Source organism: Macrobrachium nipponense, chromosome 29 (assembly GCF_015104395.2).
Source record: "Macrobrachium nipponense isolate FS-2020 chromosome 29, ASM1510439v2, whole genome shotgun sequence".
Lineage (NCBI taxonomy): Eukaryota > Metazoa > Arthropoda > Malacostraca > Decapoda > Palaemonidae > Macrobrachium > Macrobrachium nipponense.
The window spans coordinates 19,770,942-19,788,217 of NC_061092.1; the positions used below are offsets into that span (position 1 = coordinate 19,770,942).

The 17,276-nt window shown below is 38.0% G+C and overlaps 2 protein-coding genes and 1 long non-coding RNA gene across 5 annotated transcripts in view; 2 read left to right on the forward strand and 1 right to left on the reverse strand.

Annotated features, from left to right (window-relative positions):
- Positions 1–17,276, reverse strand: part of LOC135206170 (anaphase-promoting complex subunit 5-like) — a 621,184-nt gene that overhangs the window by 572,554 nt on the left and 31,354 nt on the right. The gene's annotated exons all lie outside the window — the stretch shown is intronic.
- On the forward strand, positions 12–6,239 carry LOC135206168 (uncharacterized). 2 transcript variants are annotated; one of them, XR_010312692.1, is made up of 5 exons: positions 12–1,044; positions 1,286–1,442; positions 2,412–2,538; positions 2,900–5,661; positions 6,189–6,239. It is a non-coding gene; the product is annotated as an uncharacterized LOC135206168 (long non-coding RNA). The 2 variants fall into 2 exon arrangements; XR_010312691.1 differs by lacking the exon at positions 12–1,044 and having other exon boundaries at positions 1,051–1,442.
- The window catches only part of LOC135206171 (mitochondrial-processing peptidase subunit alpha-like), a 98,400-nt gene continuing 91,202 nt past the window's right edge, over positions 10,079–17,276 (forward strand). The window contains exons 1-2 of one of the 2 annotated variants that reach the window (XM_064237466.1): positions 10,079–10,490; positions 13,725–13,942. In XM_064237466.1, the coding sequence (XP_064093536.1) occupies positions 10,456–10,490; positions 13,725–13,942 (253 nt within the window). In that variant the 5' untranslated portion in view covers positions 10,079–10,455. Of the gene's footprint in view, positions 10,491–13,721; positions 13,943–17,276 lie in introns of both variants that reach the window. The other variant, XM_064237465.1, reaches the window with a different exon arrangement.

Consider the following 17,276-nt stretch of genomic DNA (forward strand, 5'->3'; position numbering starts at 1 on the left):
TAGGGAATGGGACCCTATGTATTATATTATGGCATAATTAAAATGAAATCAAGGTGTTCAACATTTAAGTCTATACCACTTCTAGTTGGCTGTACAATGTCTGCCAACCTTGTCAGATTTTGAAGCTGTCAATTAATCAGTCAATGAAAGTGTAATGCTTCCAAATATAAGTATTCGTGTAAAATCACCCACGACTTGGCTAGGTCAGACAGCAAAGTGAGGGCGTGCATTTCAGTATTGATAAGAGTATGCCAGAAAGATCTACCGCCTGTTTTGTGATTGGTATGGTGTTGGCGTACTACCTTGGTGGCCGCAAGTTAGATTCTCGGCCATTCCGTCGAGGTGTGAGATTTGTATTTCTGGTGATAAAAGTTCACACCGATGTGGTTCTGAAGTCACGTAAAGTCGGTTCCGTTGCTGAATAATCAGTTTTCATGCAACTTAAAATCACCAAACAAACAAGCACCAGCAAAAGATCCCATAGCATGTAAACTTAACGGTTATTTGAGCACGCTATGAATGTTTAGGGAAATTAACAATTGACCAGCAGTGGGCTTATAAAGGTTAACAACTCGTTACTGTTGTCGAAGCCTAAAAAAAGTTGGTTACTAAATTTTCGTGTGATACAACTTTTAAAAATACGTACCTTTTTACTGGTAAAGGTTAGTTCAGATAACTTGACATTCGCTGTCTGACCATTTTCACTGAAACGCTGATGGTTGGCTGTAAGATGGGCCAGTTCTTTGCATTGTACGGATTTTCTGTGAAGTGAATCCTTGAGGCCAATTACAAGCGACGTAGCACTAAATTATATTGATGACTTATTGCCGTTAAAAATCTTTACGATGGATTTAGTGTATTTATATTGCCCTAAAGGATTTTATTTAAAACATTTTTTGGTCTATTGCCCTTGGGGATTTTTTTTATTTATTCTGGCTATCAATCACTCCAGGCAAACACCGTAAGCATCCTGGTGGTCGTGGTAATGTTGATGGTCAACATCACCTCAGAATAAAGTAATAAATACCATCCTGGTTACCTTGGGTAAGTTAAGTCGAAGTTGGTATTTTATATTATATGGTAAATTTTACTGACATTCCGTTGTACTGTATGTTATGATGAATTAAATTTGTTGAGAAAACCTCAGTAGTTAAATCTGTTCCAAGCAGAGGAGTTAGCATATCTGATTGTAATTTTGAACCTAAGCTGATGCTTAGAGAATGTGTGGAAGTACAAAAGTTTACTGTATTCTGTGTAAATTCTAGTAAATGATTGTATTTTGCAGGTTGGTATGAGAAATTTCCACGTTAGACCCAACCAGAAATAGTGTCCCATCATTAACCTTGATAAGATTTGGTCTTTGGTATCCACACAGACGAGAGTGCAGTATAAAGATCCCAGAATTAGCAAAGGAAGGTCACCTGTTATAAACTGTGAAAGTGGTAAGTTTAAAACTTGGGTTACTCTTGAGTGGTTGTACCAATGTAGTATGTTGAGTGAAAGCTCTTGGGTATGTTTGAAATTTTTACATCTGTCCAATACAGTGGTGTTACATAAGACTGCTGTAGAGGTATATACAAACCACTGAGATTAATTTTATAATCTTAGAATACAAGTGGCAACATTTCAGTCAAAATCTAAATCAAGCGGGTTTAGAAAAAGTAAATTGAATTAGTATGAAGGAATATTATAAAGGGAATGGATATAAAAGAATAACTCCAGGTTGTGCATCATTTCTGGGACAAGGGGGAAGTACCTTTGAATTCCCAGTGGTCCAGTCTCCAGTAGTAGGCATTTCCTGGATAGTAATAGGTGTAGACAGATCAGAGGACACTTGTACACAACTCTGGTTTCACTGTATACTATGACTTTCAAATAGATGAATGAGATTGACATTAATTCAACTTGTAATAGCAGACTTGGAGTGGTTAAGTTGTGAGGTTCCACAGTAGATATTGTTACAAATTTTATTTAATGGCTTAAAACTTTTTTGGGTGATAAACAAGGCGGGGGGCTATCTTATGTAAGGCAATTAGAAGGTTTATGTCTTACTTTCAATATATATCCCCTCTGAAGATCACTCAAAATATTTCTTCATAATAGACAAAAATTTCATAGGTGTTTTGTGTTCTGAAGTGTTTGTTATTTGTATGAAAGTGTGGACAGATTATAAGTTGTTTATCATCACAATACCTTGTTGAAGAAAAGCAATGAATGTAATGATGTTGATTTGTGTGCTTGGGTTATATTATGTAGTGAACATGGTTGTGATAAAATATTGTTTCTATGATGTTAACTAGAACGGGCGGTCAGACCTTTGTGTTGAGTGTTCTATTCTGAGCATGAATGAGAAGAATCATGAAATATGCTGACTGAAAAGAAACTTACTGTCAATTTTTACTTAATTTCAGGGATACTAAGGTACTTGGGAAGGGAAAGCTCCCCAAGCAGCCATTGATTGTGAAGGCAAGATTCTTCTCAAGAAAAGCTGAGCAAAAGATTGAGTCAGTCGGTGGCTGTTGTGTACTAGTTGCATAGGTAAGCTTTTTTGGTGGTTTATATATATGTATATATATATATATATATATATATATATATATATATATATATATATATATATATATATATATATCAGAAGTGAACAATGTAACCAAATTTTTATTTGCACTCCTAATGTTTTTAATATTAGAATCCCAGAATATTTAAAATACGTATGTAGTCTATTGATGGGCAGATTTGATAGTTTTCCTATGTATTTTTGCACACAGTTTTATGATGATTTTGCGAACGGGCGGACGTAATAATTATGTCGAATGTTCTTTGCTGACTATTTTTGTTAGTATGTGGTTTAATATTTTCTTATTACTTTATTATTAATGTATGTTTTTTTTCTTTGCAGTCAGCTGGAGCTCTGGAAGTTTTGCGGAAAAGGATAAACGTTATTTCCGTATGCTTTGTTTCACTTATTTGCAACCCAAAAATATAGGTGATCTGGTGTACAGCTGTATCATAGGATTTGTTCTAAGAGTGAGGTTAGCTCTTGTAAGTTGGCTTAAACTTTGAATCTGGTAGGGAATGGGACCCTATGTATTATATTATGGCATCATTAATATGAAATCAAGGTGTTCAACATTTAAGTCTATGCCACTTCTAGTTGGCTGTACAATGTCTGCCAACCTTGTCAGATTTTGAAGCTGTCAATTAATCAGTCAATGAAAGTGTAATGATTCCAAATATAAGTATTCATGTAAAAACACCCAGATGGTTACTTTCAGCACGACATGGCTAGGTAGGTCAGGCAGCAAAGTGAGGGTATGCATTTTAGTATTGATAAGAGTACGCTAGAAAGATCTATTGCCTGTGTTGTGATCGGTTTGATGATGGCGTACCACCTCGGTGACCGCAAGTTAGATTCTCAGCCATTCCTTCGAGGTGTGAGATTTGTATTTCTGGTGATAGAAGTTCACTCCCTCACCCGTTGCTGAATAATCACTAGTTCCATGCAACGTAAAAACACCATACAAACAAACCGATGTGGTTCTAAAGTCACGTAAAGTCTGTTCCGTTGCTGAATAATCACTGTTTCCATGCAACGTAAAATCACCATACAAACAAACACTAGCAAAAGATCCCATAGCATGTAAACCTAACAGTTAAAACATTTGAGCACGCTATGAATGTTAGGGAAATGAACGACTGACCAGCAGTGGGCTTATAAAGGTTAACAACTCGTTACTGTTGTCGAAGCCTAAAAAATAGTTAGTAGCTCTTAACTTTTCATGTGATACAACTGTTTTAAAAATACCTTTTTACTGGTAAAGATTACTTCAAACAACTTACATATGCTGTCCGACCATTTTCACTGAAACGCTGTTGGTTGGCTGTAAGATAGGCCAGTTCTTTGCATTGTACGGATTTTCTGTGAAGTGAATCCTTGAGGCCAATTACAAGCGATGTAGCACTAAATCTATATTGATGACTTGTTGCCGTTAAAAATTATTACGGAACTAACTGTAAGTAAAACAATAGTTTAGCGGATTTATATTGCCCTATGGGATTTTATTTAAAAGATTTTTTGGTCTTTATATTGCCCTTGGGGATTTTTATATATATATTCTGGCTATCAATCACTCCAGGCAAACACCGTAAGCATCCTGGTGGTCGTGGTAATGCTGGTGGTCAACATCACCACAATAAACTTTGATAAATACCATCTTGGTTACTTTGGTAAGTTAAGTCGAAGTTGGTATTTTATATTATATGGTAAATTTTACTGACACATTGTGTTGTACTGTAATTTATGATGTTAAATTTGTTGAGAAAACCTCAGTAGTTAGATCTGTTCCAAGCAGAGTTGTTAGCATACCTGATTGCAATTTTGAACCTGAGCTGATGCTTAGAGAATGTGTGTGGAAGTCCAGAAGTTTACTGTATTCTGTGTAAATTCTAGTAAATGATTGTATTTTGCAGGTTGGTATGAGAAATTTCCACGTTAGACCCAACCAGAAATAGTGTCCCATCATTAACCTTGATAAGATTTGGTCTTTGGTATCCACACAGACGAGAGTGCAGTATAAAGATACCAAAATTAACAAAGGCAGGTCACCTGTTATAAACTGTGTGAAAGCGGTAAGTGTAAAACTTGGGTTACTCTTGAGTGGTTGTACCAATATATGTAGTATGTTAAGTAAAAGCTCTTAGATATGTTTGAAATTTTTACATCTGTCCAATATAGTAGTGTTACATAAGACTGCTGTAGACGTATATACAAACCACTGAAATTAATTTTATAATCTTAAAATACGAGTGGCAACATTTCAGTCAAAATCCAAATCAAGCAGGTTTAGAAAAAGTAAATTGGATTAGTATGAAGGAATATTATAAAGGGAATGGATATAAAAGAAGAACTCCAGGTTGTGCATCATTTCTGGGACAAGCGGGAAGTACCTTTGAATTCCCAGTGGTCCAGTCTCCAGTAGTAGGCATTTCCTGGATAGTAAATAGGTGTAGACAGATCAGAGGACACTTGTACACAACTCTGGTTTCACTGTATACTATGACTTTCAAATAGATGAATGAGATTGACATTAATTCAACTTGTAATAGCAGACTTGGAGTGGTTAAGTTGTGAGGTTCCACAGTAGATATTGTTACAAATTTTATTTAATGGCTTAAAACTTTTTTTGGGTGATAAACAAGGCGGGGGGCTATCTTATGTAAGGCAATTAGAAGGTTTATGTCTTACTTTCAATATATATCCCCTCTGAAGATCACTCAAAATATTTCTTCATAAAGACAAAAATTTCATAGGTGTTTTGTGTTCTGAAGTGTTTGTTATTTGTATGAAAGTGTGGACAGATTATAAGTTGTTTATCATCACAATACCTTGTTGAAGAAGAGCAATTATGTAATGTTGATTTGTTTGCTTGCGTTATATTATGTAGTGAACATGGTTGTGATAAAATATTGTTTCTATGATGTTAACTAGAACGGGCGGTCAGACCTTTGTGTTGAGTGTTCTATTCTGAGCATAATGAGAAGAATCATGAAATATTGCTGATTGAAAAGAAGCAGCCATTGATTGTGAAGGCAAGATTCTTCTCAAGAAAAGCTGAGCAAAAGATTAAGTCAGTCGGTGGCTGTTGTGTACTAGTTGCTTAGGTAAGCCTTTTTGGTGGTTTCAGTTTATATTACATATATATATATATATATATATATATATATATATATATATATATATATATATATATATATACATACATACATACATACTATATATCTATATATATATATATATATATCTATATATCTATATATATATATATCTATATATATCTATATCTATATATATATATATATATATATATATATATATATATATATATATATATATATATATATATATATATATATATATATATATAATCAGAAGTGAACAATGTAACCAAATTTTTGTGTGCACTACTAGTGTTTTTACTATAAGAATTCCAGAATATTTAAAATGTATTATATTGATGGGCAGATTTGATAGTTTTCCTATGTATTTTTGCACACAGTTTTATGATGATTTTGCGAACGGGCGGACGTAATAATTATGTCGAATGTTCTTTGCTGACTTTTTGTTAGTATTTGGTTACATATTTTCTTATTACTTTATTATTAATATATGTTTATTTTTTTCTTTACAGTCAGCTGGAGCTCCGAAAGTAGTGCGGAAAAGAATAAACGTTATTTCCGTATGCTTTGTTTCACTTATTTACAACCCAAAAATATAGGTGATCTGGTGTACGTACAGCTGTATCATAGGATTTGTTCTAAGAGTGAGGTTAGCTCTTGTAAGTTGGCTTAAACTTTGAATCTGGTATTCCACATGTTAGGGAATGGGACCCTATGTATTATATTATGGCATAATTAATATGAAATCAAGGTGTTCAACATTTAAGTCTATGCCACTTCTAGTTGGCTGTACAATGTCTGCCAACCTTGTCAGATTTTGAAGCTGTCAATTAATCAGTCAATGAAAGTGTAATGCTTCCAAATATAAGTATTCATGTAAAATCACGCAGATGATTACTTCTAGCACTACTTGGCTAGGTCAGGCAGCAAAGTGAGGGCGTGATTGATAAGAGTACGCCAGAAAGAAATACCGCCTGTGTTGTGATCGGTATAGTGTTGGCGTACCACCTCTGTGGCTGCAAATTAGATTTTCAGCCATAACATCGAGGTGTGTGAGATTTGTATTTCTGGTGATAGAAGTTCACTCCCTCACCCGTTGCTGAATAATCACTAGTTCCATGCAACGTAAAAACACCATACAAACAAACCGACGTGGTTCTGAAGTCACGTAAAGTCGGTTCCGTTGCTTAATAATCACGGTTTCCATGCAACTTAAAATCACCATACAAACAAACACTAGCAAAAGATCCCATAGCATGTAAACCTAACTCTAATATTTGAGCACGCTATGAATGTTAGGGGAATGAACGACTGACCAGCAATGGGCCTTATAAAGGTTAACAACTCGTTACTGTTGTCGAAGCCTAAAAAAAAAAAGTTAGTAATCCTAACTTTTCGCGTGTGATACAACTGTTTTAAAAATACCTTTTTACTGGTATGGTTAGTTCAAACAACTTATATTTGCTGTCCGACCATTTTCACTGAAACGCTGTTGGTTGGCTGTAAGATAGGCCAGTTCTGCATTGTACGGATTTTCTGTGAGTGAATCCTTGAGGCCAATTACAATCGATGTAGCACTAAATCTATATTGATGTTTTATTGCTGTCAAAAATCATAACGGAACTCTTAGGTAAAACGATGGATTTAGTGATCGAAACATTACGGACTAGAAGTAAAACTTGTTTTGGTGATGGGAAAGATGTGCTTTAAACTTTTAAGGGTTAACCATAGGCTGTTGGTTTGAAAGGTTCGGTGAAACTAGCAAATGAAACTCCAAAGCAGATGATAAATTTAGAGCTGAATGCTGTTCTGTTAGCTGTAAGCATTATGTACTTTTTTTATGCAGCATCCCTTAGTCCCTTAGCTGCAACACCTTTTGTTACTTTTACTGTGCATCTTTCATAATTCTCTTTCCACCCACTCTTAGCAAATGATTCATAGTGCAACAGCAAGGTTTTCCTCTTGCACCTGTCAATTACAGTTTCAGCGCTGAATTGCCTCGTAGGTCCCAGTGCTTGGCCTTTGACCTAAATTCAACTCCACTATGGTGCGTTGTAGGCATTATTTTATGACTTGCTGTCTTTCTGGCCATAAACTGTTAACTCTCGACGTGGTTCGGAAGTCACGTAAAGCCGTTGGTCCCGTTGCTGAATAACCAACCACTGGCTCCATGCAACGTAAAAACACCATAAAAAAAAAAAAAAAAAAAAAAACTGCCTTCCATTCATGCTTGTTTCTTCCACTTTCTGTCCAACCTCTATTACTACTTAATTCAAATTGGAGTTCTTCCAGTAAAGTAGTATATCTTAATTTTACCAGACCACTGTGCTAATTAACAGTACTTAGCAACGGGCCATACAGCTTATTGTGGAATCCGAGCCGCTTCGAGAAATTATTTAATACCAGAAATACGTTCCTCTGATATGCGTTGGCAGAGCCGGGAATCGAACCCGGACCTTGATGTAGGTAATCGAGCACTTATCCGACTCTTCCAACGAGGAAAAATGCGTTCTTTCACTTACATCTTTAGATCCTTTATCTGTCTTTAATGCATTTATTTTCTGAATCATTATATTGCTATCCAACCAATGAAGCTCGCTTTTCCTTGTATTAATGCTAAATGTCCCTCAGTGCTTGGCTGTAAAAGTCTGTGTTTAAGTTCATGATTTATATATAGTATGATTTTGTAGCTGTTTTTGGAAGTAGTTAACAGCCTTACATGCTTTCGGTGCCTATTCCTTTAAAGGGCCTTAGTAGAAAAATTTTTGATATTACCTAAATGTGTCTTTTGCAGTGTAATTTGGGAAGTCAGTTTTACGCTGTAATTGGTTCCGTTATCCGTTGCTTGCATTTTTTTTTTTTTTTTTTTTTTTTTTGCTGCATTCTTCAGAATCTTATTTAGTCAGATGTGCTCATTGGTGAAAGAAGTAATCTCCATTTTACGAGTACTTTTGTACAACATGATTCTCCACTTTCTCGTCCCATATGGTCTTGTAATAAAATATGACCCTTTGCTACTTATAATTTGTAATCTGAATATCTTTCGCGTCATAATCTTACATTATGTCCATAGAACCGAGTTCATGATTGGCACTAACCAGAATTTACAATTGAAAAGCAGCCAGATTATGAACAAAACTGAAAAATGCATAAGTTGTGCAAGGTGATTGTGTCCAGTGGCACAAATTAAGAGTACGGTACTTTATGCTTTGTCGTAGTTTTTGTATGAATAGTGGTGATACGCAAGCATTTTTTAGGGTGTGGTCACCCTACAATAGGTCATCAACTTATGGCATAAAAATCGTCTGTGACAGAGAGACAGAATATTGTAGATACTGGGTTTTAAAGAGGGATGGGGAGCACCAATAAGTCGTTGCCGTGTTTGTTACGCGTGCTCAATAAGTAGCTGATATGTTCATGACACAGGAGTGCTGATGCAGCCCAATTAGATCGTGATGTAGAATTTGATATTATTAAGAATTAAATCTAAGGTTTCAGGAATAAAAACGTCATGACGTTGAATCCACAGGAAGGAAACAGAATAGAGCTATGTCTTAATGACAGTTTCCAGATAGACTGCGTACTTAAGAAGCATTTCAAAAGTTGCATTCTGAAGATATCCTTGTGCTCTCAGGACATCTGTCAACAATTAGCATCAGCATCAGCATACTTGCTTTGCTTCTCCTGCCTGAATTTGGAGTTCTATTGTTCCTCAAATTTTCTGTAATCCTAGCTAAATACCTGAGCTGTTGAAGAAGATTGTATTATTATTTGTTATATAATATTGTTCCTGGATGATACAGTTGACATTCACCTGTGTTTTACTACTTTGAGGAGTAACTTTACTTACTAAGAATTTATAAGGGCAAGCATGTTCAATCGTTCAGTGGTATTTGTCTAAGGAAAGTTAATTATTAGGAGCAGGTATACTGGAGATTCTTCTAGAAACCTTATAAAACTTTTCTGTTCCTTTTCATGATACTCTGGTTTTGTGTAATGTTAATAAGGCTTTTTCCACAATAATTACTGATTTGGCTTCGTAATAAGAACGAAGATTCCTAGTTTTAGTTATCATAAAATTATTGCTAAGTATGTTCGGGAAATACATTATTTCCTACTACATAATGCGAATACCGTGGTACCGGCAAAGGCGAGTCAATTTTAATATGGTTCCGTTCCTCATGCATAATAATTTAGAATTTATGTTATTAATTTAGTTATTATACAGAAAATGTGCAATATCTCTAATATGTGTTTATAAAATATTTTGAATTAAATAAACTGTTTAAGCAGAGACATAATGTTATGTTAGAACAATTATTGTATTTAAGGTAATGCTAACGAGTTTGCACGATCAGGTGAAGGAATGCAACAGAAAACATGTGGTTTGCTGGGGTTGCGAGTGACGTAAATGGTCAACAAATATTTCAGTTACTTACCCGATGAAATTTTTATTTTCATTATAAATTACACATAAACAGTAAAATTATTTGATAATATCTTAATCTGATAATGTGTGATAAAGAAATTAGATGACAGAGAAACTTTTGACATTTGGTTCCCTTTGAAGATGCCCTCTGTTTACAAATATGAAACTACCAAACAATATCGTCTGCTGCGTTCAGTTGTGTCGTTCTTCAAACCGAGCCGTGTTCTACTGGAGTTGCTGACTGCATGTTTATGCAAACTTGTTTTTTATCGTCAGAATTGCATAAAAATCACTGAAGAAGTTACTTGGAAAGACCAGCGGTGCAGGAACACCTTAAATTACCTATTGTAATGTATAGATTTGGTGCATCGTGTATTATAACCAGGTACGCAATTGTTGGGGGTCTCGTAGCCTTGACTAAGTTGATTGGCCTTCTGTAAGGAGACCTAGCCCTACATGTAGAATACCTTGAGTTCGGTTTAAGGTATCCTGATGGTTGAAGAACGGAGTTCTAAGATCCTTAATTTTCTCCCAATAGATCAGCTTGTATTAAAGGTTTAGGTAGGCCTAGGCCCGTTTTTCCCGGCTACTTACCTAAACCACTGCCTTGCGCTTTGTTTTTTTGACAATTAGCCTAGCCCTTGTGATATTGGGCCTATTGAGGTAGGCTGTTCCCTTATATTAAGCCCTGCCACTTGTTTAGTGTTATTCCTACACTTACTTAACATTCATGGGTACAACAGTTACCTACCTACCTACCTACCTAAAAAAAATCCAGGTTTTTGGGTGCTACCTAGGTAGGTAGCTAGGTAACAACAGTAGGTTAGAGAAGCAGTGGTAGCTACCTAGTAGCTAGGTAGTAAGGATTAGCTAGTAGGCTAAGTAGTACCTAGTAGGGTAAAAAACCGCATGGTACAGGGATGGACCATGTACAATCAGCGTGAACAACCCCCAAAAAAAGGACGTTATAACGCGTCCTGACATCGGAGATGGGCATCAGTCGCGACTTGTTGTTGGTGAGAAACTGAGCTAAAGACCTCTACTCCGGTGTCAGGACGCGTTATAATGTACTTTTCTTGGGGTTGTACACATTGATCGTACATGGTCCACCCCTCGACCATGCGGTTTTTTACCCTAATTTTACTTAGGTAGTAGGTAGGTATACCTAGACAGCTATAGCTAGCCTTGCTAGGAACAGTTAGCTAGCTATCTAGCAACGGGACCTACAGCATATTGTGGGTTGTGAACCACATTACTAATGGCGGTAGGTTATATCGAGATAGGAATTTCTATCACCAGAAATAGGTAGATTCCTCTGATTCTGCATTGGCCAAGCTGAGAGACGAACATTGGCCCACTGGATTGGTAGCCGAGTGCAAAAACCACTTATCCAATGAGGAACTGGTAGTGGAATAAGTACATAGCCTGTAGCTACTATGCTGTATCAAGATACTAGGGTAAAAAACCGCATGGTACAGGGGTGGACCATGTACAATCAATGTGTACAACCCCAAAAAAAGTACATTATAACGCGTCCTGACATCGGAGATGGGCATGAGACGCGACTTGTTGTTGGTGAGAAACGGAGCTAAAGACCTCTACTTCGGTGTCAGGACGCGTTATAATGTACTTTTCTTGGGGTTGTACACATTGATCGTATATGGTCCACCCCTGTACCATGCGGTTTTTTACCCTAGTCATTGGTAAAAATCACTAGCCTTTTGAAAAGTGAAGGGAATTAGAATGGCAATACAGAGGGGCATATTGTAGCCTAAGGTCACATCCCAAAACACATCATAGGAGTGATGTAACTAACTTAATTAGGGTGCAGCAGTGCACCATCCTACCTGATTGATGTCAATTACCTTCCTCTCACTTTCTATAAATCCTGTAACCTACTTTAAAAGGGTTTCAGGACATTACTATATTGTGTGGAGAACAAATGAGTGATTATAAGTTACGAGGCATCACACAGTGCATCTTGTCCACAACAACCCCATAGGTCTTGTATTTTCTCACGTAATATGACTTCTCATTGATAAAAAAAAGTTCTTACACAATTTTCAAAATTTTTCAACTCATCTTACTCTTGGATATAGTTTTATAAGCTGCATATGATTAATTTCAAGGCAGAGATTTTATTTTTAATGATTTAAAGTTAGTGGAATAATTTTGATGTTAAAGTTTATTTTAAATTTATGGTAGAAATTATGAAAAAAATCTGGTTAGCCCTATCAAAAAAGACAAACCCAAATTTCCTTGTCAAAACTGTACAGTATGTACTATAATCATTTAAAGACAATGACAAGGTGAAGAGGATGAAAATGGCACAGTGTTAGTTATATATTAAAAACTAGTATGGCTCTAGGTTAAGATTTGAATTATCTTGCAAGAGGTGGGGCTTCATTGAACCCCCATAACTGTACTTGAATGAAGGCAAAGGATGTATTTGTAGACATATTATTATAGAATTATTTTTTAATTACTGATGAAATTGAAAATAGAAAATGAATTTATTGTTTATAAGTTGCCTATGGTCTCCCTGAAAAAATATATTCCCAATTGCCAGTAAATATGTTTGCCCTAGTGACAATTCCTAAGAGCAACTCTTATCATTCATATTTGTTCTGGTATTTGACTCAAGAAGGTCTCATATTTAGATTTCATATGTTTATCAATTATTTTTCCATTAACTACTCTGCTATCATTGCTGATAAGGTTTCTGTCAGCAGTGAAATATCTTTACTTATGTTAAGCAGTCTTTGCTTATATTTTGTTTTTTAATTTTAGTAATTTTTTATTCCAATGATGTTTTTATTCCAATGATGTTTTTATTCCACTGATGAAATAAACCTCATTTTATTTTAAAACTGTTCAACATGATCTGGTTCATTCAAATACCTACTTCCTCTTCATCTATGCACATCTTAACTGAAAGAATATGTCTGTTAGTATGCATAGGTGCTCTGTGAAGTCCAGTACTCACTCACCCTATCGGATCTTAATGTTTTCTGGTATTCATAGGCTCACACCATCACAAGGTAGCCATTGCCTCTTGCGTTGTGTACAGCAAATACTATTTGTTCTTACTGCCAATGTGTTTTTCTTTGTTACTGTATTATCATTAAATGGAACATTGTTTTCTGTTATCAATTTGATTTCAGTGACATCAAATTGGTAATAGAAGAGACAAAAAAAATTGAAAGATGTTCTATTTTTATATATTTCCTTCTCTGTTTCCTTGAAGAAATGACTATGTAGTTCTCTATTGTTGATTTGATTTCATCTTTGATACGGTCATTGATTCTTTTCCTTTATGTATTCTCTGACAACTAATTGCCCTTGATTTGAGTCTCATACACTGATTATTTCCTCAATGATGGTGCTGTTTCTTTCATGTTGCTGAATTAAGACTTGGCAGTTTCCTTCTTATAATTCTGGGCCATAATGTGTTGCTTTGAGATAATATATTGTAGCCACATTTTTTCTACATTAGGTGTATATATCCTTGGACTACCAAACTTAACTTTCTGTATGTGGTATTATAAGTGGCTAACATTGGAAAACTGGACTTCTAACATTATTTGTTCCACGCCATATAATTTTATTTTTTCAGAAGAGCTTTTGGGGAAGGTATTCGATTATGTTCAGGAAATGCAGCAGTCAAACATGGTTCCCATATAACAAAAATTCCCCTAAGTGAGCCGGTGCAATGGCTGCCAAGACCAGTTTATGCGTCCGTATCAAAGGCTCCAAATGAAACGCAAGTAACAACATTAGACAATGGGCTGCGTGTTGCTTCCGAGCCTAAATTCGGGAATTTTTGCACTGTTGGTGGTAAGTTATCAATACTGCATACTTTGTTGTTTACGGCACTATAACAGAAACCCATTTTTTTTTGTATCAGCAGCTTTCTCGATGAAGATTTTGCTCACATCAGTTATCATGCTGAAGTAAATTTTAAGTCTTAAACTAATAGTTCATATACAAAACAAACCTGTGGTCTTAACATCATGATAATCTTCTAGCGCCAGCTGGAAATCCGGTAAAATTAATAGAAAACTTGTGTGATCCAAGGACTATTGACATCTGTACCTGCTCATGAGGTATTTGGTAGTTCCCACAATGCCTCGGGCATCCTTTGAGCTCATCAGTTACTTTCTTACCACCTTAAAGAAAGACGTGATTACTCTCTATCTTTTTAAAGCTGGTTTAGTTTGCCCGATTTCCTGTCTTTTCTCTGGGTGTGCTCAGTGTGTGAGAACATCTTTTCTTTATTGTTATTAGATAGATTGAAATAAGTACATCATGAAGTAAGTTTAACCCTGGATAGGTTTTGCCATTTTGGTACCCTTTAAAGGTGCGTGGGGTCGAGCTCGACCTGAGCGCCCAGAAAAATTTGTAAAAATTCAAAAACTGTAGCTATGCTGTATATTTTAATTGTAAAATCAATTTCACCATTAAGTTTTTGTACATGAACTTTCCTGTCAGATATATACTTAGCTTTACGTCTCTGACGTCACGACAGAATTCAAAACTCGCGGCACACGCGACAGGTAGGTCAGGTGATCTACCTTACCCGCCGCTGGGTGGCGGATGTAAGAACCAATCTCCCTTTCCAGCCAGAATTTTTCTGTCGCCGGTGACGACTACACCTGTGGTTGTTACCTCCTGACAGCTTTATTCATTTCTCGTTGCCGTGGATTTATTTGGACTGACTTTCGGTGAAGTACCTGATCTTGTTGGCTTGGCATACGCATTTGTGGATTGTTTTTGGATATTGATTTGGATTTTTCTTTGATTTCGAGATGTCTGAGTTAGAGGTTAAGAAATCTTCTATGTTTAGAGTGTGCGCTATGGATGAATGCAAGGTGAGACTACCGAAAGCTACGGTAGATCCTCACACAGTTTGCTTTAAATGTAGAGGTAAAGAATGTTCTTTTGATAACCCGTGTAATGAGGTCTGTTTGTGAAGTAAAGTTAGGATGAGGGTGAATGGAAGGCTCTTTCTTCCTACTTTGAGGAAGTTTCGAGAAAGACAGGGTGAGAAAGGCTTCTTCTAGGAGTTCTAGTAAGTCTCGTATTAGCGAGTTAGAAGAAAATCCTGTTGTAGCATTAGAACCTTCTCCAGTTTCAGCTCCTGCGCCCTGCATCGAACCTAAGGATACGACTACGGAAGTGGCAACCATGAGAGCCACGATCCTTAGCATGGAAAAGAAGATCCGTTCGTTGCAAGGTAAGAGTAGTGAAGGTGAATTGTGCAGTGACCCCAGTGCAGTGGAGGGTGCGTCTGATCGGCTCCTTAATGCTTCCAGGCCTAGACCTCTTCCAGACTCCAGTCCCAGTGGAGGAGGAAAGTCAAAAGCCGCAGGAAGGTTAGGGAGAACTCCCACCGATCAGGCGTCCCCTCGGTAGATCCTGATGCTCGTACCCAGGCTGCCCTTGTTCGCTGCGAAGAAGGAGGTATTGCGCCAATGCTTCTCTTCGTCTTCCTCACCTTCACCTAGAAGAGGATGGAGCGCCTCGGATTCTTCACGACCGCTGAAGAGAGCCTGGAAGGCGCCTGGCTCCTTTCCTTCCAGCCCGGAAGTTTTTCCAGAAGAGCCGGAAGTAGAGATCAAGAAACCCAGGAGGAGCAGGAGTTCTCGCCTCATAGTAGGCTTCGAGCCTCTTCTCCGGTGGAGGATTTTACAAGATCTCCAGCTCGAATTCTTGCGGGACTGCAAGCGCAGATTTCGGCACTGGCGGGCTCCTTGGCAGGAGAACGCGTCGGAAAGACGTCTCTCTCCCTGTCAAGAAGTCTAGGATTCCTTCACCTGTCTTACCGTCTCAGTCAGAGTCGGTTCTCTCTCCTTTATCAGCGGATGGAAGGAGGCGCTCTTCCCTCAGCAGGCGCTTGTCGTCTTCCAGGCATCAATCGCCCAAGAAGCTTTCTCCTGGTGACTACATCTCTCCAGTAGGAAGGGATCTAGCGACTAGTAGGCGTTCGTCTAAAGACAGGCGTACAGCCTCGTCCTCGCGCTCTTTTACGAAGATCCTTCATTCCCCGGATAAGAGAGCCTACTCTTTGATGGATTCGTCTAGAGACAGGATCTCGCCTTATGTTAGGCGCCTTGAGCCTAGTAGGCGCTACTCCCCAAGTAGAACGCTCTCCCGCTCCCAAGCGTGGTGCGGAGGATAGGCGCTTTTCTCCTGATAGGCGCTTTTCTCCTGATAAGCGCGGCTCTACTTTTAGCCGCTCGATTCAGGACAGGCGCGTAGAGCCTGAAAGATATGTCTCTTCTGGGAGACTACCTTTTGAAGAGACACACAAGTCGGGTGCGAAGTTTGTGGAGCATGGTAGACGCCGGTCTCCTAGTAAGCGACCTTCTCCAGAACTTCGCTCTCCTGTAAGTAGGCGCCAAGAGCCTAGTAGGCGTTCGCCTCATGGTAGGCGCAGCTCGCCTGGCAGACCGCTCTCCTTTGAACAGGCGCATGGAGCCTGAGATGCGCCTTGAGCATAGTAGGCTCTCCTCTCCTAGCAGGCGCTCCCCCTTGGAAGCCCGGAATTCTAGGAGTAGGATTAAGGAGCAAAGAGCAAGCACTCATCAGAGTAGGAAGGACTCATTCGAGAGGAGCTCTCCAGAAACTTTGGCTTCCCCTGATAGGCGCCAGTCTACTACTAGACACTCTCTGGACAGGCGCATTTCTTTAGAGAAGGCTAACTGCACTCGTAAAGAAGCGGAGGGTTCTTCAGTGGATGAAGTTGAACCTTCAGAAGAGGATTTGGTGAAGGACTCGTCAGTTTCGTCCTACAAGATCCTTACAGATCTACTTCTTCAAGAGTTTGGAGACTCCCTTACTCCCGTCGCTCCTCCGTCTCCTCTCTCTTTATTCTCGACTTCGAAGAAGATGAAAGTTTCCTCTTGTGTGAGGATGAAGCCAACCATCTCAATGAAAGAAGGCTTTGAGAGGTGTTGGTGATTGGCTGCTTTCTAAGGAAGAGAAAGGGAAAACTGTGTTTTCTTTCCCTCCTTCCAAGCTTACGGGCAGACTCGGATTTTGGTACGAGTCTGGAGAACCCTTAGGTCTGGGTCTTCCTTCATCGGCGGATGCGGACTTCTCTTCTCTGGTGGATGCAGCACGACGCTCGGCTCTTTTGTCGGCTAAAACGACCTGGGCTATGAACGAG